At 34.6% G+C, this 25,319-nt stretch overlaps 1 protein-coding gene across 2 annotated transcripts in view; it reads left to right on the plus strand.

The window, feature by feature from the left end:
- The window catches only part of RBM27 (RNA binding motif protein 27), a 57,831-nt gene extending 32,512 nt beyond the window's left edge, over window positions 1–25,319 (plus strand). For both annotated transcript variants that reach the window (XM_010850458.1, XM_010850459.1), the window contains exons 9-21: window positions 1,105–1,269; window positions 3,124–3,273; window positions 5,283–5,427; window positions 5,850–6,003; window positions 8,218–8,514; window positions 9,820–9,960; window positions 14,362–14,481; window positions 15,357–15,431; window positions 15,572–15,736; window positions 17,303–17,407; window positions 17,520–17,711; window positions 22,302–22,412; window positions 24,183–25,319. In XM_010850458.1, coding sequence (XP_010848760.1) covers window positions 1,105–1,269; window positions 3,124–3,273; window positions 5,283–5,427; window positions 5,850–6,003; window positions 8,218–8,514; window positions 9,820–9,960; window positions 14,362–14,481; window positions 15,357–15,431; window positions 15,572–15,736; window positions 17,303–17,407; window positions 17,520–17,711; window positions 22,302–22,412; window positions 24,183–24,266 — 1,904 coding nt within the window. In that variant the 3' untranslated portion in view covers window positions 24,267–25,319. The remainder of the gene's footprint in view (window positions 1–1,104; window positions 1,270–3,123; window positions 3,274–5,282; window positions 5,428–5,849; window positions 6,004–8,217; window positions 8,515–9,819; window positions 9,961–14,361; window positions 14,482–15,356; window positions 15,432–15,571; window positions 15,737–17,302; window positions 17,408–17,519; window positions 17,712–22,301; window positions 22,413–24,182) is intronic.

A 25,319-nucleotide genomic window follows, 5' to 3' on the forward strand; every position in this document is an offset into this window, starting at 1 on the left:
ATGTGGTCCCCTTATACAATATGATTTGCCACCTTTTCTCCATGTATTGGAAAGTATACCATATCCATTTCTTCTCTACATTTACTGTGAAATCAAGTGGTTGCTTTTGACTTCTTATTAAAGTGTATTAAAAGTCTTCTGGAATTTTACAACTTTATAATGATATTTCATCATATTAAAAAATCTAAATTTACTTTGTCTTGTGTCACATAGTGAATGTCTGACTTCAGATACAAAATATTGAGTAAATCTTAAAAATAGGTCTCATATGGAGTAGTAAATGAAAAAGATACTATTAAATAACCAACCAAAGAGAGGTTTTGCTCCTTGATACCTTGTCTTTTTTAATCTTGTTCTATATAATTTGGCTTCATTGTTTCTGCCATTTTTGCATCTATAAATTCTAAATGTGCTTTCTTTCCAAAAGTGGTCTGTAATATCTGAGATACTTTATGTGTACAGTGGCTAGTCTGTTCCTGTGGGATTTTGTCCTCTTGTCTGTTTGTTGTCCACCTACTTAAAGGATAGCAGATTTTCACTGTCTTTATGTTTTTCTTTTGAATGTTTCTTATTCTCTGTGAGAGTATGCTTGTGGTGGGTATTTTTTTTTTTTTTAATTCCTTTATTACGTTTTTTTTTTTTTCTGCTCCCAGATAGGGGAATAGTTTGTGCATACCTGAAATTATATGAATTTGGGAGGAGTGTTTTTATCTTTTTTAAATGGATATGACAGCTTTTATAACCATGTCTCCCTGAATATTAAACTCTACATGAATAATAGCTCAGGGCTCCTTTGTCAATAACTTGATATAGTTGATCAGTTTCTGGTAAGATCAGCATGTAGTTATTCCATTTAAGATGATAAAAAACGGACATTATGCAGTCACACTACCTAATTCGTACCCTTTCTTTATACCTCAGTGCATCCTACCCAGTTGCATGTCTCTTTCTTGAGTTAGAAGGAATATTAATAGCATCTTTCTCAAGTACTATTCCCATTGGTGTACTTTCTCTGTTCTTGGCTCAAGTCTCAGGAAGTAGATCATTACTTAGAGAAGCTTGTGACTCTCAATCCCAGCTGCCCTCCTATTCTTTCCTCTGTAGGACAGCCCATGTACTCTCGTGAACATGGTGCTGCTGCATCTGAGCGACTTCAGTTGGGGACACCGCCTCCTCTGTTGGCAGCTCGTTTGGTGCCACCTCGAAACCTCATGGGATCCTCCATTGGGTACCATACCTCAGTCTCCAGCCCCACCCCTCTGGTCCCAGGTAAGCTTTGCTACAGATGGCCATCCACCTCTGATCTTTTGTACCATAAACTGGCCAGCCTAAGAGGTGACCTGGTATCCTGATCTGCTCTCACAGATTCCCATTAAAGCTCCCAGGTGGTTTTGTTTTCTGTTTCTGTGCTCCTTTGGTTTGTCCCTAGTGCCCCTAGATGATTAGGCCTCCTATGTGTCTGTCATCTCCGGTGTCCTTTGTATTTACTTTCTGTGCCTCAGTAACTAAGGTCATGCAGTTCCTTGAACTAGTTTTTAATCCAGCAGATAGGAACAGTATCTACTTGAATGTTTTCTAATCAGTTATATGTTACAAGAAAAGCTAGGTTAATTTTTTTCTAAAACAAAACAAAACGTGGTTTTTTGCTGATCATGGATGAACATGTGTTTTTTCCCCTCTGCCCCTGTTGTATGGAATGACTGTGTATAATGATTTCTTGAAAACTCTTCCCTCCTATTGACATTTTTGAAGATATGTGGAGTGCTTTGAGGGTGTCTCATGAGGTTTTTAACATTTTTCACTTTGCCTTTAGATCTCAGTTCATCATAATTAACTAAAGGACCTTCAGTTTTCTTGGGGTTCTGTGTGGTCCCAGGAATTATTAGAACAAGGCTATTTGATTATATATCTTCTTTAAAACTTTTTGCAGCCTTAATGTAGGAGATTTTTCTGTCAGGAGTACCAAATTGTATTAATCACTGGAAACTTTTTAATTATAATTTGCTGATCTTATACTCTGAATTACAGAACTGATTGGCTAGTAATAAAAATGTAAAAGGTACCTTGTCTTGTAGCTAAAATCTAATATGAGCCACAAAGGAATTTTTCTGTTAAGAAAAAAAAAGAGCTGCAAGGATTTATAAATGCATTTGAGAGAATGTCTTCACTCCATCTTAACCTTTCTTTGATTCTGTGTAGGATGCAGAGGATGTTTTGGAGATGAACACTTTCAGAATGCTTTTTCAATGCTTATAAAATATTTATTTAACATTAGAATTTTAGAAATTAAATTTTTAGTAATTTCCCTGGTGGTCCATTGGTTCAGACTACATGCTTTCACAGCAGGAGCTTGGGGTCCATCCCTGGTTTGGAAATTAGGATCCCGCATGCTGTGCAGAGAGTGGCCAAAAAAAACCCAATTAAATATTCAGTTGTAGAGAAAATATAGAGAAGATGATAAAAATGTGTTGATGAGGCAGGTGGTAGTAAGATAATGATTACATTTGTAAATATAAAATTTAGCTTATTTAGCTGTTTGAAATACAACATTTAAAATATATTTTACATATGAAATTGACTCTTTTCTCTAGTTTAAAGTGCAAATAGCCAGGGACTTCCCCAGCTGTCCACTGGTTAAGATTTCTGCACTCCTTATGCAGTGGGTATGGGTTTGATCCCAGTTGGGGAACTAAGAGTCCACATGCTGTGTAGTGTGGCCAAAAAAAAAAATGCAGATAACCAAGTTAATAGATTTATTGTTTCTCTTTTAATTAAAAGAATACCTAGAAAGTGGTGAGACATGAGTACAGAGGAAACTCAGTCTTTTGTATATGGTGTTTGTATATGTGAACATTTCTATTAAAAATGTGCAGTGAAGTTTTAATTATGTGATTATTATAGAGGACAAAAATGACATTAGGTAAATGAATCCAGAAACATATCCATAATTCAGAATGGATTTGCATGTCTGTATTTTGTGACTGGATTTACTCTTAATTCAAAGAGAAATACATGTGGGTTGATATAATTTTATTTGTTGAAGAAAATTCATTTTTGTGGTTATTTTATAATAAATTGTTTACTCTTGATTTTTACGTGTTCTGTTGTTTTGTTTTCCCTCAGATACCTATGAACCTGATGGTTATAATCCAGAAGCTCCTAGTATTACCAGTTCTGGTAGATCTCAATATAGACAGTTTTTTTCAAGAACACAGACACAGCGCCCAAACTTGATTGGCCTAACATCTGGAGATATGGATGCAAATCCAAGAGGTGATACTGCCTTTAACTTTTTGTCATACTAAATGTCATTTGGGCATGGCATTTCTGACCTCACTGAGGTCTAAAAATTCTTTATCTCTGAAGGATATTATGTAATGATCTCTCATAAATGTTTTTGAATATCTATATCCAAATATTACTTTAAAGCTTTAAGCAGAATATATTTATTTTTAAGTAAAAGTAATACTAATGTTGACTAACTACTCTTTTTGTAGGACTTTAGGCTATTCTAGGCACTGTGCTGGATGTTAGATGTAGAAAGAGGACATGATCCCTCTTCCTCCAGGAATAAAATCATTTAATGGCCTACTTTGTATTTTAAGAGCTATGCTTCGTACTAATAACACAGAACTTAAAACACTGTAATAAAATTATTCTTTGACTGTTGTTAGTGTTCATGATTATAACCGTATGTTAGGACCTTTATAAAGTATAGCCACAAATCTTAAAAGATTAAATGCAAGTATTGCTTTTAATATGGGTTAATATCTCCACTCAAAACAAATTTGGTTAAAGAGTTTGATGAGATTCCAGTTTCTTACTTAATATAGTCAGATTTCTGGTATTTAATTTCAGTTTGAATGATTGGCCATGGGCCATCCTGATAATATTTTCCAGATTTACTTATCTGGTAGACATTTTCCTGTTCTTACCTACTTATCCTGATTCTGTTTACTATTCTTTACTTCCATTAATAGTACTATTGCCACTACAGGTGAACTCTACAAGACTAAACCAAATGCTTTTTAATACATTATTATCTCTCGTATTTCTTACCACCAACTCTTAAATGAGGTACTATTAATATTTTTACTCTTCTTTTTACAGTTAAAGACACTCAGGCCAACTAAGAGAGGCTAGATTAATTAGCTCATTAATCTAATTCCAAAGAATAGGCTCTTTCTTTCTGTGCTATAAGGCATATATTGTTACCAAATTAGTGGGAAGATCATGGGTTTCAGCCCCACAGTTGTTAGTCTTTGCTATTAATTTTACTTTTGGTGGAGTTGCTAAAAGTCATGAAGAATACTCAGAATGTAACATGTGTAGTTTTGCGTGGGTATTTGCTTTTTTTGTTCAGCATACCTCTTTCCACTGACAACCTGTTGTAAGGTCAGTGTGTTAATACAGTGTTGGGTTGGTGAAAGTTAATATCTTATGGAAAATCCCAAACAAACTTTATGACCAACCCAATATTTTATTAGTCCTAACTATTGTGAATGAAATGTGTTAATTTATAATACTAGCTTTGAATTTTCCTTTCAGCTTTTAAGTTTGAATAATTTTGAAGCTACAAATCAGAAGTGCGATAAGCACCTAGATACTTTGACTTAGATTCACCAGTTGTTAAGGTTTTATCAGCTTTGGGCATGAATGCTCACTTGTGTGCACTCCTCTCTCCTTCCTTCCCTCTCCCTTTACATTTTTTTTCTTGAATCACTTGAAAGTAAATTTTGGAGATTAGTCTACATCTGAGAAAAAGACATAGTACTATATAATCACAATATTGCCACATATAAGAAAATCGTAATTTCATAGTAATATCCTATCCATGTGAACCTCTTATTGAATCATATAAGAAGATAAATATTCCACTCTGTTTATGGTCTAATAAATTTGATCACTTACCTAGAGCAGTAATTGTTTAGCTTTCTGTTGTAAAGTAAATAATTTGTAGAGTGGTACTTTGGCATCAGGTTAAGTATCTCATTCTCCAGCACTGTTAAACTGATTTTTTTTCCCCTTTACATTTATGATCCTAGCTTGACTCAGTCATTAGAGTTGGCTAGGACTTTTTAAACATATATATTGTATCTTTAAAAAAGGAGGAAAGGGAGGCAATTGATAATTTATTCTTACTGTTAAACATTTCTGAAAAGGAAGTGGTAGTATTAGGTACTATTCACAGTGATTTTTAACTTTTGGACTAAATATTTTAATCATTTGAAATTCCCCAAATATAATGCATTGCCAGTAATGTTAATTTTTGTTTTCAACAGCTGCTAACATTGTCATCCAGACTGAACCACCGGTTCCCGTTTCAATTAATAGTAACATAACCCGAGTAGTTCTTGAACCTGATAGCCGGAAAAGAGCTATGAGTGGTTTGGAAGGGCCACTCACGAAGAAACCTTGGTTGGGAAAGTAAGAGAATTTGCCTATTAGTAACATCTAATTGATGTTTTTGGCTTTTTGCTTGCATTAGTAAATTTGTAGAATTGAGTTGTCATTAATATTAATTTTCATTCTATGTGTATCAAAGCTAAGGTTCCCAGAGGCATCATTAGTATGTCTTATATATTAAAAAGTCAACAGAATATTGATAACAGATATTAATAATTTCTAGGCCTAGCCCAGTTTTATAATTATTGAGACATCAGTCTTTCTTTGCACCTGTTCTCTTCTTATGTAATAAGGATAATGTGAAAGTTACCTACTAATATCTGAAGGATGTTAAGTGCTTATAAAAGACAGTTGAATAAATATAAACTTATATTCTTTGCTGATTATCTCTTGCCTAGGGCATAATGTAGGAGATTATTCAGATCTGTTAATATTCCTTTCAGACAAGGGAATAACAATCAGAGTAAACCAGGATTCTTGAGAAAGAATCAGTATACAAACACCAAATTAGAAGTCAAGAAAATCCCTCAGGAATTGAACAACATTACCAAGCTCAACGAACACTTCAGCAAATTTGGAACTATTGTTAATATCCAGGTAGGTGTGGCTATGTTGGTGACAGAATCCGTATATATATAATGTATTTTTTAAGGATTTATTTCTTTTTGGCTGCACTGGGTCTCCATTGCTGTGTGGGGCTTTCTCTTGTTGTGTAGGTCTCTTTGTTGCGGTGTGCAGGTTTCTCCTTGTGGTGGCTTCTCTTGTTGTGAAGCACAGGCTCTAGGTACATGGGCTTCAATAGTTGTGGCACCTGGGCTTAATAGTTATGGTACATGGGGTTAGTTGCTCTGTGGCATATGGGATCTTACTGGACCAGGAATCGAACTTGTGTTCCCTGCATTGGCAGGCAGATTCTTAACCACTAGACCATAATGTATCTTTGGAAACAGCTCACTTTTGCTTAAGCAAATCAGTGATTAGTTTGATCATCTCTGCTATGTGTTTTAAATCCCACCATGTATTTGTATGCCCAACTTTACGTTGAAATTGTGCTGAATTTGTCCTCTGAATGCATTTGGTTTCTTTCTGAAACTCTTCCTGAAAGACATTGGGCTGGTTATTGTATCTTTGTTCATAGTTTTATGTCTGGACAAATGACTTTTTTTTACCTGCTTTAGTATTCTAACTAGGTAGTGAGATTTTTGGTAGTTTCTAAGATTGTATTTTTGTCTACTGAACTGGCTTTTGTGAAATATTAATTGATTAAACATGGTTCTAATTGTGAGAATTTTAGATACTAAAATTTAACATCAGGTAAATCATAGCTTTTATATTTTGCTATGTGCTTGCGAAGTTTTTGAATTTACCAATTTGGTGGTTGAGTGTTTTGCTGTAATTGAGGGTAATAAGTAGAAGATGTGTTTAAATTGGTATTTCAGTCAGTTTACTTAGTGTTGCCATCAAATCAAAATATAGTTTACCTATCTCTTAACTACCTTTTTTCTCTTAAATTGTTCTAGGTCATTATTCTTTATGGCATTTAGAAAAAATAGGTAGCTTAATGTAGATGAGTATATTAGTCTGCTTGGGTTGCTATAATAAATACCATAGCCTGGAACCCAAGGTACTAGCCTATATGGATCTTGGTTTGCAGATGGCACCTTCTTGCTGTGTGCTTACGTGTTGGAAGGAGAGGGAGGGTAAGAGACAGAGAGATCTCTTCCTGTAAATTCACTCGTCCTGTCTGATTAGGGTCCTGTCCCTTAGATACCATTGAACCTTGTTTACCTCCTAAAAGCCCTGTGTCCAGAGGCAGTCACACTGGGGGTTAGGGCTTCAATGTATAAGTTTAGTGAGGACATAATTCAGTCCATAGCAGTAGGCCATAATTTATATAAACACTATTCTCTGGGGAAATTTACTTTTTTTTTTTTTTTAATAGAAACAATGCTATGGTAAGGCTCTTTCTGGATAAACTTTTTTTTTTTAATGACACATTGCTGAAATTAAGGAAATTTTAAAACTTTTTATTTGAACAGCCAAATTGATACTCCCAAATGCAATTTATGAGGCCTCATCAAAACTATAATACAGATCCATTAAAAATTTTTAGACCAGTTTCATAAGTGAAAAATCGTACTTACTTGAATTTGCTTTGTTTTTATTCCTACGTAGACTCTAATTTATATACACCATTTGCAATACTTTTGCATTTACCTATCCACTGTCTTTGCTAATTTTTTTAAGTGAAGGCAGTATAATAATGCTTTTCCAAACCTTTGCTTGTTATATATATTAAAATTACTTTTTCATTTTGTCATTTGTTTTGTTTTTGGCTTGTTTGGACTGACAGTGGTTTAAGATTTTATTTGGTCACATCTGCTGTTTGTCTTTATGGTCCTGCATTTATAGATGTGTTGTAAAAAGGCTTTCCAGACCTTCAGAGTATACAGATATTCACTTCTTCTCCCTGGGTTTTTGTGGGTTGTTTTGTTTGTTTATTGTAAAACATTTTCTGTCTCTGAAGTTTATTTGGATGTAAGATATCAGGAAGGAATTATTATATCTTTTCTCAAGTGGTTATGTAACATCACTAGGATTATTTATTAAATGATCTAGTATTCGTTCATATATAATATTGAAATACATATGTTACCTTATAAGAGATAACTATCTTTATTTACATATACTTCACAATGGATTTCAGCAGGCTGTTTTCTGCTTTTGAATTCTTTATCAGTAATTTATATATTTACTTGCCTATCATCACTCATTTCTGTGTTTTGTTGTTGCTATTGTTTTTTCTTATAGGTTGCTTTTAAGGGAGATCCAGAAGCAGCCCTCATCCAATATCTTACTAATGAAGAGGCCAGAAAAGCCATTTCTAGTACTGAAGCAGTTCTAAACAACCGATTCATTCGAGTCCTATGGCACAGGGAAAATAATGAGCAACCAGCACTACAGTCTCCAACACAGCTACTCCTGCAGCAACAACAAACACTTAGTCATCTGTCACAGCAGCACCATCACCTGCCACAGCACCTTCATCAGCAGCAGGTGCTGGTGGCCCAGTCTCCTCCCTCATCAGTACATGGAGGGATTCAGAAGGTAATCTGGGGTTCACAGGGAATTAAAGGTCCTTTTGGCCTATCCTCTAGATCATTGTTTCTCAATTTGTTGTCTTTGGTCTTCTACATCAGAGCCAGCCAGTTTGGTTTGTAGGCCAGCAGCATCTGATCTCCTAGGAGCTTATTAGACATGTAATTTTGGGCTTCACCTCAACTTACTGAATGGGTAGGGCTCAGTAATCTGTTTTAATAGGCTATCCATATGATTTTTAGGTACCTTGAAGTTTGAGAAGCACTGTGCTAGAATCACATACCTGGGTGCACATTTTTGGGTCTTACCTTCTCAGATCTACAGAGTCAGTCTCTAGGTACAAGGCCCATAAATCTTCATGTTTAAGAAATACCATCTTCTCAACACTCAGTTACAATAACCATCCACCACTGAACAACCCTGAATCTAAAACAACTTCTTTGTTTTGTGTTAGAATCAATCACTCTTATACCCACCCTCTTGTCCTATTTTTTCTCATATAGAAATATTCTGTTTCTTTGAAAACTGAAATGGGAGCCCAGGAGACTGGGATTTTGTCTGTTTTATTTGTTCTATCCCTGGTGCCTAAAACAAGGCCTGGCACATAGTACTCTAAACATATTTGAATGAATAGATGAACGAAGGAAAGAGCAAATCACCCTGCAGTAGAACTATTCAGACATTGATGATATTGATAATCTCCTAGGCATTCTTTTGTTTGAATTAAATATACTCAGATAGAATAAGAAGCATGTTCCTTAACAGAACCTAGTATTAACTCCATTCACCATCCTGTTTATTTGCAGTTAAGTTTTCATTTCTTTTGTCTCTGTCCCATTTCATGTTAGGTCCTGAAGGTAAAGGCTTTCCCTAGGTGTTGGCTAAATGGTGTATAAAAGTAATACAGTCACCTCTGTGATCCATTAGACCCCGTGCTGTTAATGCAGCCTGAGATTGTATTATGTTTTTAGGGTGGTCTTATCACAGTTACTCCTATTAAACTGTCAAAACCCATAAGTCTTTCAGCATTACATAATTGAAGGGATCATTGAAAAATTACTAATTTTATTTGTGAGTACATACACATATATTTGCATTATGTTGTGATATATTTCAGACATCCAAAAGAGTATGGATAATAACAGTCATTTATATGTCTCCCTCTTCACTTAAAAAAAAAACCTTATAAATAATAGAAGCACTCTACCTTCACATTCCTGTGTCTTCCTCCCCAGGGTAATCAGTCCTAAATTTGTATCATTCCTAGGCATTTAAAAAACTTCTGCCACAAATGTATTTATTTTGTATATGCAGATAATGAGCAAACCGCAGACATCAGGGGCATATGTTCTTAATAAAGTTCCTGTGAAACATCGTCTTGGACATGCCAGTGGTAACCAGAGTGATGCAGCACACTTGTTGAATCAGTCAGGTGGTGCTGGAGATGATTGCCAGGTATATATTTCTGTGAACCTTTGAATATATTTAGAATTGGAGTTGTTCAGTGACACAAAGAAATTAACAGATTGATTATCACCCAGATTTGTAATGTCTTCGTTCTTCAATCAAGATAGTTGTGACATCTAATTTTAAATTTGGCTGGTCAACTTCCCTAAATTTCAGTGATTGAGCCAGAAATTTGCTAAATTTTCTTTCCCTATTCAAAGCTAAGTGGGAATTTGAGAATTTTAGCCATTTATTAATAGATGTCTTTATTAATCCATTTCTTTAATCATTTGTCATGTTTAATTAACATCATGAAGGGGATTCAGTCATAATCAATTGAAAAGTCAAATTTTGAAATACGTTTTTAACTAGTTTCCTTTGCTTTTGAAAATATATCTATATGGCTACTCTCTAGAATGGTGATTGTTTTTTCCCAAGAGAGCTAGGAAAACTAAAAAAGAACAAGTGGGGATAGCTTTCCTAGATATTAAAAACACTGTGAAGTCTGTACAACTCAAACAGTTTGATACTGGCACATGAGAGAGCACTAAAACAAAATCTGAGACTGAGATTTATAGACTTAAGAATAGGGATATATAACCTCCAATTAAAATAAATTTATATTAAAAAAAAGAATAGGGATATATTATATGCTAACACATTATCTGAGATCAGCGGGGAATGTATGGGCTTTTGGTGAATGGTATTAGGATGACTGTATAGCCTGATTGGAAAAAAAAATTAGATCCATTTTTAAAATTACCTAATAAACCAGGGTAATATCTACAAGGATCTGAAATTTATATGCTGACAGAGATGCTAAATGGTACAACCCCCTTGAAATTTGGCATTGTCTATGTATTATGCTTTAAAATTATGTATGCATTTACTCTAAACCAATAATCCTCCTCTAAGAACTATGCCAAAGATGTACTTGTCAAACTATGGAAAGACATATGAGCAAGACTAGGAAACATAGACTCTTTTCAATAGTGAAAGACTGCAAACAGTCCAAATATCAATCAGTAGGCAATAGGTTACTAAAAATGTAGTACATCCACCCAAACGCATATGTGTACTTCGCAGAGGAATGAGGAGTATCTTTATATATACCATGAGGTGATTATCAGGATACGTTAAGTAAAAGAAATAAAATGGAACAAAAAATGTAGTCAGCCATTGTTAGAAAGTAGGGGCAGTGAACACATGTAAGTATTTGTTTATAACAGAAAAAAAGAACAAAAAGTAATCCATGTAATTTAAATCTTGGTGGTTACGGCAAGGATAGAGGAAACTAGACAACTTTAATAACCTCCAGAACATCTCTCAATTCTGTCCACTAAAAAGGTCTGGAAACAATAACCCAGCCTGATTGGTAATGACCCCGACACTACCGTCCCCAGCATTGAAAGGAACCAGGGATCCTTGAAGAAATGTCTGTTCCCAAATCTGGGGCTGACAGTGTTCCAGATGAGCCCTAGAATATTTTGTCAAACCAGAAAGCAAAGAATTTGTCAAAGATCACTAGCGTCCTTTCAGAGAGTGAAAAAGTGTCATTAAGACTCTAGAACTCTTCACCAATTTAAAGGAAATTCAGAGGTCAGAGAAACATGTTAAAGGATACCATAGAATCCTGTGGTGAATACAACAGGATGAGTGACCTGGTCTCTTCAACAAGTGATTTACAATGATATGGAGGGACTTCCCTGGTGGTCCAGTGGCTAAGACGTCACACTTCCAGTGCAGGGGGCCCAGGTTTGATCCAAGGTCAAGGAACTAGATTCCATGTGCTGCAACTAAGACCCAGTGGAGCCAAATTAATGTTTTTCTTTATTAAAGCAAAAATATGGAGAGGGAAACAGAATTAGAGGAGACTTTAAAGAAATATAACCAATTATACTATATGGACTTTGAGTTCAGTTCAGTTCAGTTGCTCAGTCGTGGCTGACACTTTGCGACCCCATGAACCACAGCACACCAGGCTTCCCTGTCGATCGCCAACTCCGGGAGTTCACTCAAACTCATGTCCATTGAGTCGGTGATGCCATCCAGCCGTCTCATCCTCTGTTATCCCCTTCTCCTCCTGGACTTTGCTAAGTCACTTCAGTCGTGTCTGACTCTGTGCGACCCCGTAGACGGCAGCCCACCAGGCTTCCCCGTCCCTGGGATTCTCCAGGCAAGAACACTGGAGTGGGTTGCCATTTCCTTCTCCAATGCATGAAAGTGAAAAGTGAAAGTGAAGCCATTCAGTCGTATCTGACTCCAGCAACCCCATGGACTGCAGCCTATACCGTCCATGGGATTCTCCAGGCAAAAGTACTGGAGTGGGGTGCTATTGCCTTCTCCGTCCTGGACTTTAGTACATCCTAATTCAAATATGGGAAAATGTTTTGAAAATTATAATGTAATCTGGAGTTGTAAATATTTAATGGTTTTAAAGAATTGTTACCATTTTAGTGTGATGATCGTATTGTGGTTTTATGTAAAAAAGAAAGGAGTCCTTATCTTTTAGAGATAAACTGAAATACAAGGACTTCCCTGGCAGTTCAGTGGTTAAGACTCCACGTGTCAAATGCAGGGGGCATGAGTTTGACGCCCCCCTTCAGGGAACTAAGATCCCATGTACCTCATGGTGAAGCCAAAAAAAAAAAAAAAAAAACCACAGAAAAAATAATATGTGGTGTTTGTTATGAGGATATTGTTGGGGATTTAAATATAACAATGTTATTTTACATAAAATAATGTAAATTGATCATTGCTGCTTGGTGATGGATGCATCATTTTTTATATATATATATATGATTTTGTACTTCTGTTTATTTAAAAAAAATCATCAATACTAAAAGATGGGAAAACAAAAACAATCACAGTTTTTGAAGTCACACAGTGCTGACTGACTCTTAATAGCTGTGTTAGATAATTGACAAGCATTGGTTTCCCTTTCAATAAACTCAGTTGCTGTGGGGATTAAAAAATTTTGTGTTGGTAAAACACAAAAGAAGATAAGTGCTCAGTAAATTATAGCTATTGGTATTTTTATTTTGATAAATAATAATGACATGAACATCATCTGTGCAGATTTCTACAGTATTTCAGTTTCCTATGTATTTAAAATAGTTTAATTTTTAGAGCAATTAAATGTTTGATTGAGAGAAGTTTTGTATTTGTATACATGTATGCATGTATACATGATTGAATTTTCTACAAATTTCTTAGCATTATATTAAGTGTTTATAATTTCTTAGTATTATACACATTTATCTGTGTCCCTTATATGATATATTCAAAGTTAATTTAAAAATAAGAGTAGAGTATGTTAGGGAAAACTTGACCAGAGAGATTATAGTATAGTATGTTGCCCTGCTATGCCTTAAAGAGGGGAAGATTGTCTGGAGTCATCTGTTCATAAAGGAATCTAAATAGCAAGATAAGCAGAGTAAAGGCGGACACCATTTTGCTTGTAGCATTAGATATGTGAGCTGGCTACTTGTCTTATGGTTGGTTGTAATATTTGCAAAGAACCTTACTTCTTAGGAGGGTTTGCAATTATTAGAAACATGGGTTTTTATTTGACACTTGTGGAAGATAGCTTAATGACATTAGCCACCCAACCCCCACCAAAGACCTCCACAAACACATCTTTAGTTGAGCAAGTTGAATTTATTATTCAGTGAGAAAGTATACACAGCGAAACCATGGGACCTGTCACTTAGAGGGTGTTAGCATGGGCTGCCATCTGTGGGGTCACACAGAGTCGGACACGACTGAAGCAACTTAGCAGCAGCAGCAGCAGCAGCAGCATGGGCTTATTTTAGCATTGTCTGTGTTAGGTAATTTGGGGGAAGGTTAAAAGAAAGAGTAGTAATGCTATGATCAGATTTCCTAAGAAGTTTACCTAGAAGGAGGGAAGACCAGAATTAGGCCAAAACTGTATTTGGTAAAGAAGCTGTAGTCATTCATATTAGCCAGGGTAGAGTTTAGTCATTTTATGGTTTGGGTAGTATTTACAGGTTTTTTTGTGTTTAGTCATGGAATGATTTTATTTTTGCCTTGATCACCATGATCCACAAGAGTGGCCTTGTCTGAAGTTCATGTTTAACAAGGGAACACTGAGGCCCAGCTCTGAGTGGCAGTCTGGCTCCTAGACGTCAGAAGTAGTTGTTCTTTTTCTCCCAATTAAAAAAATATAAAGAAAAGAAAATTTTCTTTATATTCAGGAATGCAACATTATTGCTAAAAAGGTTTTGTATTTGAATGATAATTGAGTTTATATATAAAGAACTTGTTTCATAAATGGAGTTTTAAAATGTAAAAATAGCCAAAACTTTACTCCTTAAAAAAATTTATGCAGTCTTTTTAAAAAATTATTTTAAGGCATTGCTAAGATTTAATCATATTTGTGTTTCCTAGATATTTCCAACTCCAGGCCATCCAAAAATGATTTATAGCTCCACAAACTTAAAGACACCTTCAAAACTTTGTTCAGGATCAAAATCTCATGATGTCCAAGAAGTTCTTAAAAAGAAGCAGGTAACAATCTTGATTTTTCCTCTCTTCAAAAGGAAAGGATCTATTGAATTCTTAAGTGATTGTATTAATAACTTGAACAATTCAGTGTTGTTATGGAACTACTATAATGTTTATTTAACTGCTGCTTGATGCATTGTATATTTGAAAAATGTTTTGCAGTTAGTTGCCTTAGTACCTACATCAAGCACAAGGAAAGAATTTTTTTTTCTATATAAAAATTAAAGACACTGAGTGAGTTGACCTTTTTTTTCTTTTTTTCCTGCAAGGGAGAGAAAAGGGCGAGAAACATATTTTTGTTTCATTATTTTCTCTTAATTTCTGTCTGGCTTTGTACACTAGATAAAGTTTCACATGAAGTATAACAATTATCACTTTAGATTTAAACTCACATAGTTTTTCAAATAAAATAGATGTTTATATATATATTATCTAAGTATAATTAAAGATTTAATTAACAGAGGGGTCAGAGACAACATTTTCCAGATAGATTTTGCTATAATTTCTAACCTAGAGCTGCATCTCACATTTTTAGACTTTAAACTTCAAAAATAAGGATTTGACTTAATACATGGGGAGGTGAAAACAGCTCTTGTTTTTCTTTGTGTATGCATTCAGGTCTTTTAAGTGAATAAACCTCATAGATACTGCTAATTTGTGTTCAGTATTTGAAATGTTAAAGTACAATTAAATTTAAAAAACCTTTAAAATAGGTTTAAAGGTTTCATATCTGGTCAGCTATTTTTTGATTAGGAGGAAGGGCTGTCTTGTGTAAGGGATGACTCATGGGAGATGAGTTGAGATTATAGTAGCCTTATGTATCATTGGCAAACTTCTAAGGAAAAAATTAGTAATGAGAAACTTACCTGTCCATACAGGAAGCAATGAAGCTACAACAAGATATGAGGAAAAAGAGGCAAGAAATGTTAGAGAAACAAATAGAATGCCAAAAGGTAAGACAAACATTCATTATTTGCTTGCTGGAATTGATGTACAGAATGAATTTTCCAAAGATACTCCCCCCAAAATCTTCAAGGTTATTTGTATTAGAATTTACTAAGCATAGTTTTACTTTTTTTTGTTTATTTTATAGATGTTAATATCCAAGCTAGAAAAAAACAAAAACATGAAACCAGAAGAGAGAGCAAATATAATGAAGACTTTGAAAGAGCTTGGAGAAAAGATCTCACAATTGAAAGATGAGTTAAAAACATCTTCTGCAGTCTCCACACCATCTAAAGTAAAGACAAAAACAGAGGTAATTGCATTTTTCTTTCAGTATAGGCTTATTGAACATTTGTGGTGTGCTTGGCAACTTTGAAAGTACAGTGGAACCTTAAGTGACTAGTGTGAGACACTAGCAACAATTTTTTTTTAATATTTCTGTAAATGCTATGTACTCCCTTTGAAAGAAATGATACTACCCAGTTTGAACAAAGATATATTTTTAACTGAAATGTTTTTGTTCTTCATGCTGAGGATGTAACTGCTAGAGTGATGACAAGCAAAGAGACGTTTCCTCTTTTCATCAATTCTTTCCATAATTCTTCAATTACATTGTAATACAGCTATCTTTTTTAATAGTCCGAAGATAGCATTGACTTTAGTATGGGTAAAAATATGGCTTTTTATTGAAAACAATAGTCAAAAGTTCTAGATCTATTTAAGTCTAATTTTGTTAATTTCTATTTGTTTCCTTACTGTAGGAGAATGTTTGCTTTTACACTGAGGTTCTATAATTATTCTACAGGTCTGTAGTAGGATTTTAGGTAAATCTGCAGCCCTTTGAGAACTAGAGGGCTTCCCTGGTGGCTCAGATGGTAAAGTGTCTGCCTGCAATGCGGGAGATCTGGGTTCAATCCCTGGGTCAGGAAGATCCCTTGGAGAAGGAAATGGCAACCCACTCTAATACTCTTGCCTGGAAAATTCCATGGACTGAGGAGCCTGGTAGGCTGCAGTCCATGGGGTCACAAAAAGTTGGACATGACTGAGCGACTTCACTTGAGAACTGGGAATAAATTTGTCACATATATAGAATGTAAATTTTTATATACAGCATTATATTGCATTTGAAATGGTGGTTTTCTTTCTTTTTTTTTTTTTGGTTTTCTGTTAGCAAAAGAATGTGAATTGTTTCTTTAAGATTATATTTTACACATTGTCAACTATATAATCCAATAAAATTTTGTTTAAAATATTAACTTATGATTAAAAAAAGACTGCTTTTGCTTTTAAAATATGTAATAAAAATGTTATTTTTAATTGAAGCTTCCCCAATTATGGAAAGAACATTTAATTATAGAAATTTAAGAGAATATGGGGGAAGAAAATCTCTCAAAGTCACACCAGCTAAAGACTGATAATTTGTTCCTTTAAAAAAGAAAAAGAGTGGCAATAGTTATAGGGTTCAGATCTGAAAGCAATGATTATAACTGTTATATTTGTATTATTAGTGAATTTTTACCATATAATTTATTTTATACCATTGTGTTTCAGTTATGATGCTTTATTATGTGATAATCATTCTCAACTCCCTCATCTCAGATGACTGTTTCCAGTGTCTGATTTTTAGGCCATCTTAAGCATATTGTAATACTACTTGCTTATTAAGCAGTAATACTTTTTATTGTTATTACTGATAACATTATACTCTACATGTTTTCAATATTATATCTGTCAAGTTACTTTCCTTAAAACACCAGAAGAGATTTCATGCTCTCACATTTACCCAGAAGAGATCTGTGTCATTCTAAAAGTTTCATATTCTGAACAAGATTTTGTAAGTTGTCTAAAAAATACATTTTTACTCTTAAATTTTCCACAGGCCCAAAAAGAACTATTAGATACTGAACTGGACCTTCACAAGAGGCTATCCTCAGGAGAAGACACAACAGAGTTACGGAAAAAACTCAATCAGTTACAGGTTGAGGTGAGATTAAGAGGAATTACCTATTACAGTTAACATCTCAAAAAATAGTTTCCCTCTCTTTTCCAAGGTTTAGTCTGACATTGTATATTATGTTCTGTCTTTTGTTATTCAGGCTGCACGATTAGGTATTTTACCTGTGGGTCGAGGAAAGACCATGTCCTCTCAAGGTCGAGGGAGAGGCCGAGGCCGTGGAGGGAGAGGAAGGGGTTCACTAAATCACATGGTGGTGGACCACCGCCCCAAAGCACTCACAGTTGGGGGCTTCATGGAGGAGGAGAAAGATGACTTACTTCAGCATTTTTCAGTAAGTTTTTAAAGTACTAAATGCTAACTATAAAATCATTGTATTCAGCATTTCCTTGCTGCCTTCTGGATAAATGTCAAATGTTTTATAGATTAGAAAATTAAATTGTAAAGTCATGGATATTAGCACATTCCTGTTAATATATTTGAAGGTCAAGAAGTACCTCATGCTATATTCCTTAATATTTCACATAAATGCATTTGTAGTGACAAAAGTTGCTCCAAAGGTGTATTTGATTTTTGCTTTAGGGTTTATTACATCTTTTACCAGGTGTTTACATGGCTTACCAGGTATCAATCAATGAAAATAGTCTGGGATGGAGATGAAATCCAAAGGAAAAATTTGTTAGGAGAAGTGTCATGCTTAGTTAAATTCTGTATACAGCTATGACCACTTACTTTTAGACAAACATTTGAATAAATATTTGCCACAGGTAAATGTTTCTTTTATTTTGCATATATTCTCTTTCTAACCATTCATTAATTCATTCAGTAAATATTTTCTGAGTGTTTTTTGTGCTAGAGCATTTTCATATTTCATGCATGAAATAAAGTATGTATAAAATCCCATGTGTAAAGATGGGAAAAGTGAAGCTTAAAAAAGTCAACTGAGATCATACAGGACCAAGGTGATAATACACAGTTTACTATTAACATCCAAAATCCCTATTCCTCAAACAACTTTTTTGAGAGAAAACATTTTCAGCCCTAACGGTGGTGAAGGAAATCTTACACAGCAAGACTTCACAGTATAGTTTCATTAGTTTGATGCCCATTAACCTTGTTTTGCCCTGGCCATTGGAGAATGCTAGCTTGTTATAAAATGTCCAGATTTGAGAGCCATCTGGGCTGTAGCCTGTGTACACTCGAGCCAGTTCTTTCACTAGTCTGACTATTATTTTTTTTGCAAAGTGGAAGATTGTCTTTAAGAGACTTCTTCTAGGAGTAAAGAAGGTAACAGGTGGAGGAGCACTGTACGTGTGCAGGGTGTTCTTCTGGAGCCCAGGTGAACGTTGATTTTTGTCCTTCAGTGTCGATTATATAACATTTGAATCTCCTTGCCAAATAGTTGGGCGTTTAGATCCATGGCCAGCTCTGCTGAGGTGACATTAGATAATATAAAGCAGAATTTTCATAAATTTGGCTCTGCAGAAAGTTTTCGTTAAAAAAGGAGGTTATCTTGTGAGGTAGGAAGCTGCTTTGCTCTATCCTGAGGGTTACTGGAGATGTATATGTAAATGTTAAGTTTTAACCCAGAAGTCACGCTCAATTGGCTCTCTGCCCTTCTCATAAGTAGAGTCATTACAGAGTATTTATAATAACCAACTTTTACATACATACATTTTTTAAGTCTGAAATAGAACACTCTGTGCATTATGGGACATGTCCAGACGTTTGGGGAAGGAGCAAAGAAAGCCAAGGCACACGAGGCAACTTAAAGAACGAGACACTACTGTTAGTTTTGATGGTGTTTTGTAGTTTGTTTTTTGTTTTGACAGGGTGCTATCAGACAGTCTTGAGTGCTAGAAAAAACTCTGATAAGAGGTACTTGGGCAGTATAGTGTGCTTTCTTTGAAAAAAAAAAAAAAATACAGAAATACATATGCCTGAGACGTTATTGAAAGTAGATTTGACAAACTGACAGGGCAGCTCTTGATATTTCATATCTCACAAAGGCTAAAGTAAAATGTATGTTTTCAGTATCCTTTCAGTCCTTAATGATTGTGAAAAGCTTATGAGTGGCTATATCTGAATGAAAAGATGGTTGATGGGTTTTAGTGAAGCTATGTTGAACTGTGTCTATTTGGTTTTTTTCTTAACATTATATTTCTGAGATTTATTCATGTTATTACATGTAACAGTAGTTGGCTATTTTTATTTCTGTATAGTTTTCAGTTGTATAAATATACCACAATTTACTTTTCCGTTCTCCTATTGATAGGTATTTGGATTATTTCCATTTCATTTTTATGAACAGTGTTGCAATGAACATTGTTTTAGATGTCTTTTAATATATGTATATATTTCTGTTGATGTAGATGAAACTATTGAGTAAACTGCATCAATTTTATTAGTTTAGATTCCCATCAGTGTTGTATGAGAGTTCCTGACTTGAACTTAAAGATGTTAAAATACATCTTTATTCTACTTATTAATCTTATTTGTTGCAAGTTAGGTAGTGGGAGTTTTATATTCTTAGTTCCTGGCTACATGAAAATTAAATTTCTCCTCTTCCTTCAATAATATTAATAGAAATATAATACATTTAATGCCTTAAAATTCTTTCTGGAGGATAGAACTACTGCCTTCTTTGGAAAGCAACCCAGTTAATACAGATTAAAATTTTTATATTGCTTTTTCTTGCTAGTAAAAGCAACGTATCTTTATTTTAAAATGGAAATAACAAAGTCTAAGAACTTAATAGTGAACAGTGACCTCAATTGATTAGACTGTATTATAGAATTGAACTTTGCTAAGAGATTAGAACTTAAATGTTCTAGCCCCCTCCTTCAACCGCCTCCCTAAAGGCTAAATTTGTGAGATATGAATGTGTTCATCAAAGGAGGAAGGGTATCTTTTCCCAGTGTTTCAAATCGTCACATTGTACACTTTAAATATCTTACAGTTTTGTCAGTTATACTTCAGTAAAACTGGAAAGAATTTAAATAATATAGGAATGAACAGAATACTGATAAAGTCTCTATAATTGGTCATATTATATGTTAAAGGATAGAGTAAGGGATGTCTATTACACAAATTAGGAGCTTCCCTGGTGGTTTGGTGCTAAAGAATTCGCCTGCCTGCCAATGCAGGAGATGCAGGTTCGATTCCTGGGTCGCGAAGATCTGGATCATTCTGGAAACAGAAATGGAAACCCACTCCATTCCATGGACAGTGGAGACTGGCTGTCTGCAGTCCATGGAGTTGCAAAAGAGTCAGACATGACTTAGTGACTGAATAATAACAACAACAAATCAAAAAATTACACAAGTTGCCTTGATTTCAAGATTTATTAAGATATAATTGACATATAACACTGTATTATTTTCAGATGTACAACATAATGATTTGATATACATATATGATTACTAAAATTAGTTAGCATCTGTCGTCACCTCACATGAGAAAAAATTTTTTCCTAGTGATAAGAACTTTTAATATCTACTCACTTAGTAACTACCTAATTTTGAAAAGATGGTAAATGTAAACATTTTGACTCATGGGACATACTAAAATGAGTAATTCTGATATTCATTTTAATATGTCCCACAGGTTTTTTGTTTTCTCTTATTGAAATTTGATGGGGAAGGAAAAAAATGTTTTGTTTTGTTTTCTTTTCTTTTCTTTTTTTAAATTTTATTTATTTATTTGGCTGCTCTGGGTCTTAGTTGTAGCATGTGGGATCTAGCTCCCTGACCAGGGATCGAACCTGGGCCCCCTGCACTGGGAGCTCAGAGTCTTAGCCATTGGACCACCAGGGAAGTCCCGGAAAAAAATGTTTAGATGGTAGTAACAAGAAATACATTTGAAACTGAGTAATTTTACCCTGAGGTAGGTAGGATAGTGTTTGACTTTTCAGGTGGCTCAGTGGTAAAGAATCTGCCTACCAGTGCAGGAGACACAGGAGATCTGGGTTTGATCCCTGGTCAGGAAGATCCCCTACTCCAGTATTCTTGCCTGGAAAATTCCATGGACAGAGAAGCCTGACTGGCTACAGTCCATGAGACTGCAGAGTTGGACACAATTGAGCACGCTTGCAGAAGCAAACAAAAGCAAAACCGCAGGATCGTGTTTAGCATTTGTGGGATGCACAGATGTGCCATGGAGTGTTTGTCGTCGTATAGCATTTCAGGAGAGGAAGTGGAAACAGTTTATCAGATATGGATTGGGATAGAAGGGATGTCATGAGATGAATAGATGATTTTTAAATTATTTACATTTAAAAAAAAATAATAAATTACTTACATTTGTAGGATTGTACTCTAAATTTGTAATTATCAATGTGAAAGGTCAGTAATCATATTAAGGCAGTATTTGTTGTCCTCATCGTGATTTTTCTAAGTAGAATGACTGTATATAATTCATCTTCCAAACCAAGACAAATCTTAAAATTTATGTGGCATCAGCATTAATTATGGATTATCCTGGGAAAGCCAGACATGTTTTTCTAATTAAAAAGAACATCGCTTTTTCTAGCTCTCATTGGAGATTATTTGTAGATCCATTTTAACAGATTTTTTTCCCTTCAAATAATCATTAAACTTTTTTTTTTTTTTTTTTTTTGCTTTTTCCATGATCCAGCGGATGTTGGCAATTTGATCTCTGGTTCCTCTGCCTTTATTCAGCTTTATATCTTAAATATATGTGTATCTGTGTCAACAGGTAGATAGGCAATTACTCTATTATTTACATTGAAGAAGTTGTACTTCATAATATTTAAGCTCTGAAATTGGACTATTTAGATATGAACACCTGTCTTATTGACTGAGCTGTGCAATCTTGTGCCAGATTAAACTTTTAATAGCACACAATTTGAAGAAATCATTAGTAAATGTGAGAACAAACTCTTGTGTTCTAAAATCTATTTTAGCCTGCAAACCAAGGGTCAAAATTCAAAGACCGTCGGCTACAAATATCATGGCACAAGGCCAAGGTGCCTTCTGTATCCACTGAGACTGAGGAAGAAGAAGTCAAGGAGGAGGTAAATTTAACAACTGAAAATAAAAGAGTTGAATTAGATTGTTTTCCAGTTATATGCTTTTCTTGACATTAAAGTAAATAAATTTTAAAATGCATAATGAGTTTTTTCATGCATGTGATTAACACTAGTCTAGAAGTTTATTAAAGAATCAGGACAGGTGCAGAAATGAAAAAGCTCTTTTGGGGATTATTTTCTGTTGTAGGAGAAACTATTCTTTCTTTAAAATTTGCATTTATTTTGGCTTTATTGGGGCTCTGGACATTTTTATTTTGGTAAATAAAGATGTGGATTAAGGGAACAGTTAAATTGTATCTGGTTGTTTTAGTTTTCACTTATTCAAGTTCCATAAGTAATAGATTTGAGTTTCTTATTTTCTATGTATAGTTCATTAAAGTGAGAGTGTAAAGAAGTTGGACATAAGAGGAAAGAAGAGCAAAACCATGGACTTAAATATATAAATATTAAACAGCTTCTTAAAACAATGGGGACTAATATTGCTTTTTTACTCCTATATTTCTAGTTAGTTTCTTAAAGTAGACACTTTAGGGAGCATTGCTTGCAAGTTGTTCCTCTTTCATTGTAATTTTGATTTTAAAAGATAGCAAGCATTTATGGCTGATCAAGAGTTTTCCTGACCAAATGGGTAATTAATCAGCTTCTTAAAACAATGGGAACTAATATTGCTTTTTTACCCCTATATTTCTAGTTAGTTTATTAAAGTAGACACTTTAGGGAGCATTGCAAGTTATTCCTCATTCGTTGTAATTTTGGTTTTAAAAGATAGCAAGCATTTATGGCTGATCAAGAGTTTTCCTGACCAAATGGGTAATTTTACCTACAGCAGAAAATTTTACAAAAGCAGAAACTTTTCCTTTGTTAAGAACAGAAAAATCTTGGTATTTTGGGAATGTCTGTAGATACTTTGTAATGTTTATAAGATATTAGATTTTTATGGTAGATTTAGAATATCAGTGTCATAGAAAAGTTATATTCTTCCCTCACAAATAATTGGCTCTTAGAGGAAAAACTCTGGAGAAGGCGATGGCACCCCACTCCAGTACTCTTGCCAGGAAAATCCCATGGACGGAGGAGCCTGGTGGGCTGCCGTCTATGGGGTCGCACAGAGTCAGACACGACTGAAGTGACTTAGCAGCAGCAGCAGCAGAGGAAAAATTCAGAAGTTCAGGTGGTTATTTATTTTTCTCACTTTTAAGATAATAGAATAAAATTAATCAAAAACGTGTCATAGATACCACCCCCAACTCAACATTTATATGTTTTTTAATTTTCCTGATGATATTAGAATGGAAGTCTTCTCCTATTAAACTAACAAAATTAACAAGGGAGACAAATATATATATATATATATATTTTTTTTTTTTAATAACATTTTTAGTTTTTCTTGCCCCTATAAATACTTGGGCTTCCCTGGTGGCTCAGACGGTAAAGCATCTGCCTGCAATGTGGAAGACCCAGGTTCAATCCCTGGGTTGGGAAGATCCCCTGGAGAAGGAAATGGCAGCCCACTCCAGTACTCTTGCCTGGAAAATCCCACGGACAGAGGAGCCTAGTAGGCTACTGTCCATGGGGTCGCAAAGAGTCAGACACACTGAATGACTTTACTTACTTACTTACTAAAGATACTCTATGAGTTTATCACTTGTAAATCCAGTCTGGGCATTGTATACTAGTCTGTTTGTTCTTTGGCCTAAAAAGTATTCTACTTAGTTTTCTTGTGCCACTGAGCAGATTTTACCCTCTTTTTTTCAGGAAACAGAAACCTCGGATTTGTTTTTGCATGATGACGACGACGAAGACGAAGATGAATATGAGTCTCGTTCGTGGCGAAGATGAAATCTGATGCGACTTGTATAATTTTTAGGAATATTGTTTAGAAGAACAACTTTTTAAAATTATTTAAAGAAGTCAATGAGCCAAAAAAAAATGTTTTTTTTTTATTTTTCTTTTCAACACAGTAGGTGTAAGGACAGCAAGTTTGCTATTTAAATACATCTCATAACTGTTCATGATATTAAAGCACCAAAGGCCTAGTGACTTTTACACAGTTGTGAAGATCCACAGGAATGACATGGATAATCTCTAGAGCCTTATTTTCCACACCACCTGTTTTTGTTTCTATTGGTGTTGGATTATGATGTAAATGACAGGGTGTTCAGAAATTTTATTTTGGATTATAATCTGCTGATAAAATTTCATTAAATGTCAAATCGCCTGGAATCTCTTAACTCTCAGCTATTATGGATGGGTCGTCAGACAGTAGGAGATACTTGTAATTAAAATACCCTTTGACTTTCAAGAGTTGTCTTGGAAGAAAAGTAAATTTACTTTTTTTTTATTGAGGTGGAGCCCGACTTATATTCAGTCTAAATTTTGGGGGGATTTAATATGCAGCAGTGAGTACTATTTTAGTGTTAATCATAACTGTTCTTCAGTGCTAGGCAGGCTCTGTGGTATTTCCATTCTGTCATCACATTAACTCTTCTGAACTTCTGCTACTGAGTTTTAGTTTGCTTTGAAATTATCAAGCATTGGTTCAGTTGTGTTTTTTTTTTTTTTTTTTATGTTTTCAGACTATAAAAAAGGCTTTTATCTGTTGCCCCTTTCTCATCCCCATATCCCCATTTTCTTTCTTCTGTCTTTTTATTAATAGCCTGACTTACCCATTACTGAGATAAGTGATTCTTTGGGGCCATCAAAAGTCAGTCCCCAATAAAAAGTTTAAACCAGCACCTTGATAAATAAGTGATATTTTGATGAGAATGATGGAAGGATTTGTGGGGAGAGTCACCAGCTTTTTTTTTAAGCTTCACTTCAGTTAATAGTTATGCAAAAGGGTTTAAAAGTGTCTGAAATGCTTTTCCTAAATTTAAACCATGATGGTGAGGT

The sequence above is a fragment of the Bison bison genome, unplaced genomic scaffold (assembly GCF_000754665.1).
Source record: "Bison bison bison isolate TAMUID 2011002044 unplaced genomic scaffold, Bison_UMD1.0 scf7180017864291, whole genome shotgun sequence".
NCBI lineage: Eukaryota > Metazoa > Chordata > Mammalia > Artiodactyla > Bovidae > Bison > Bison bison.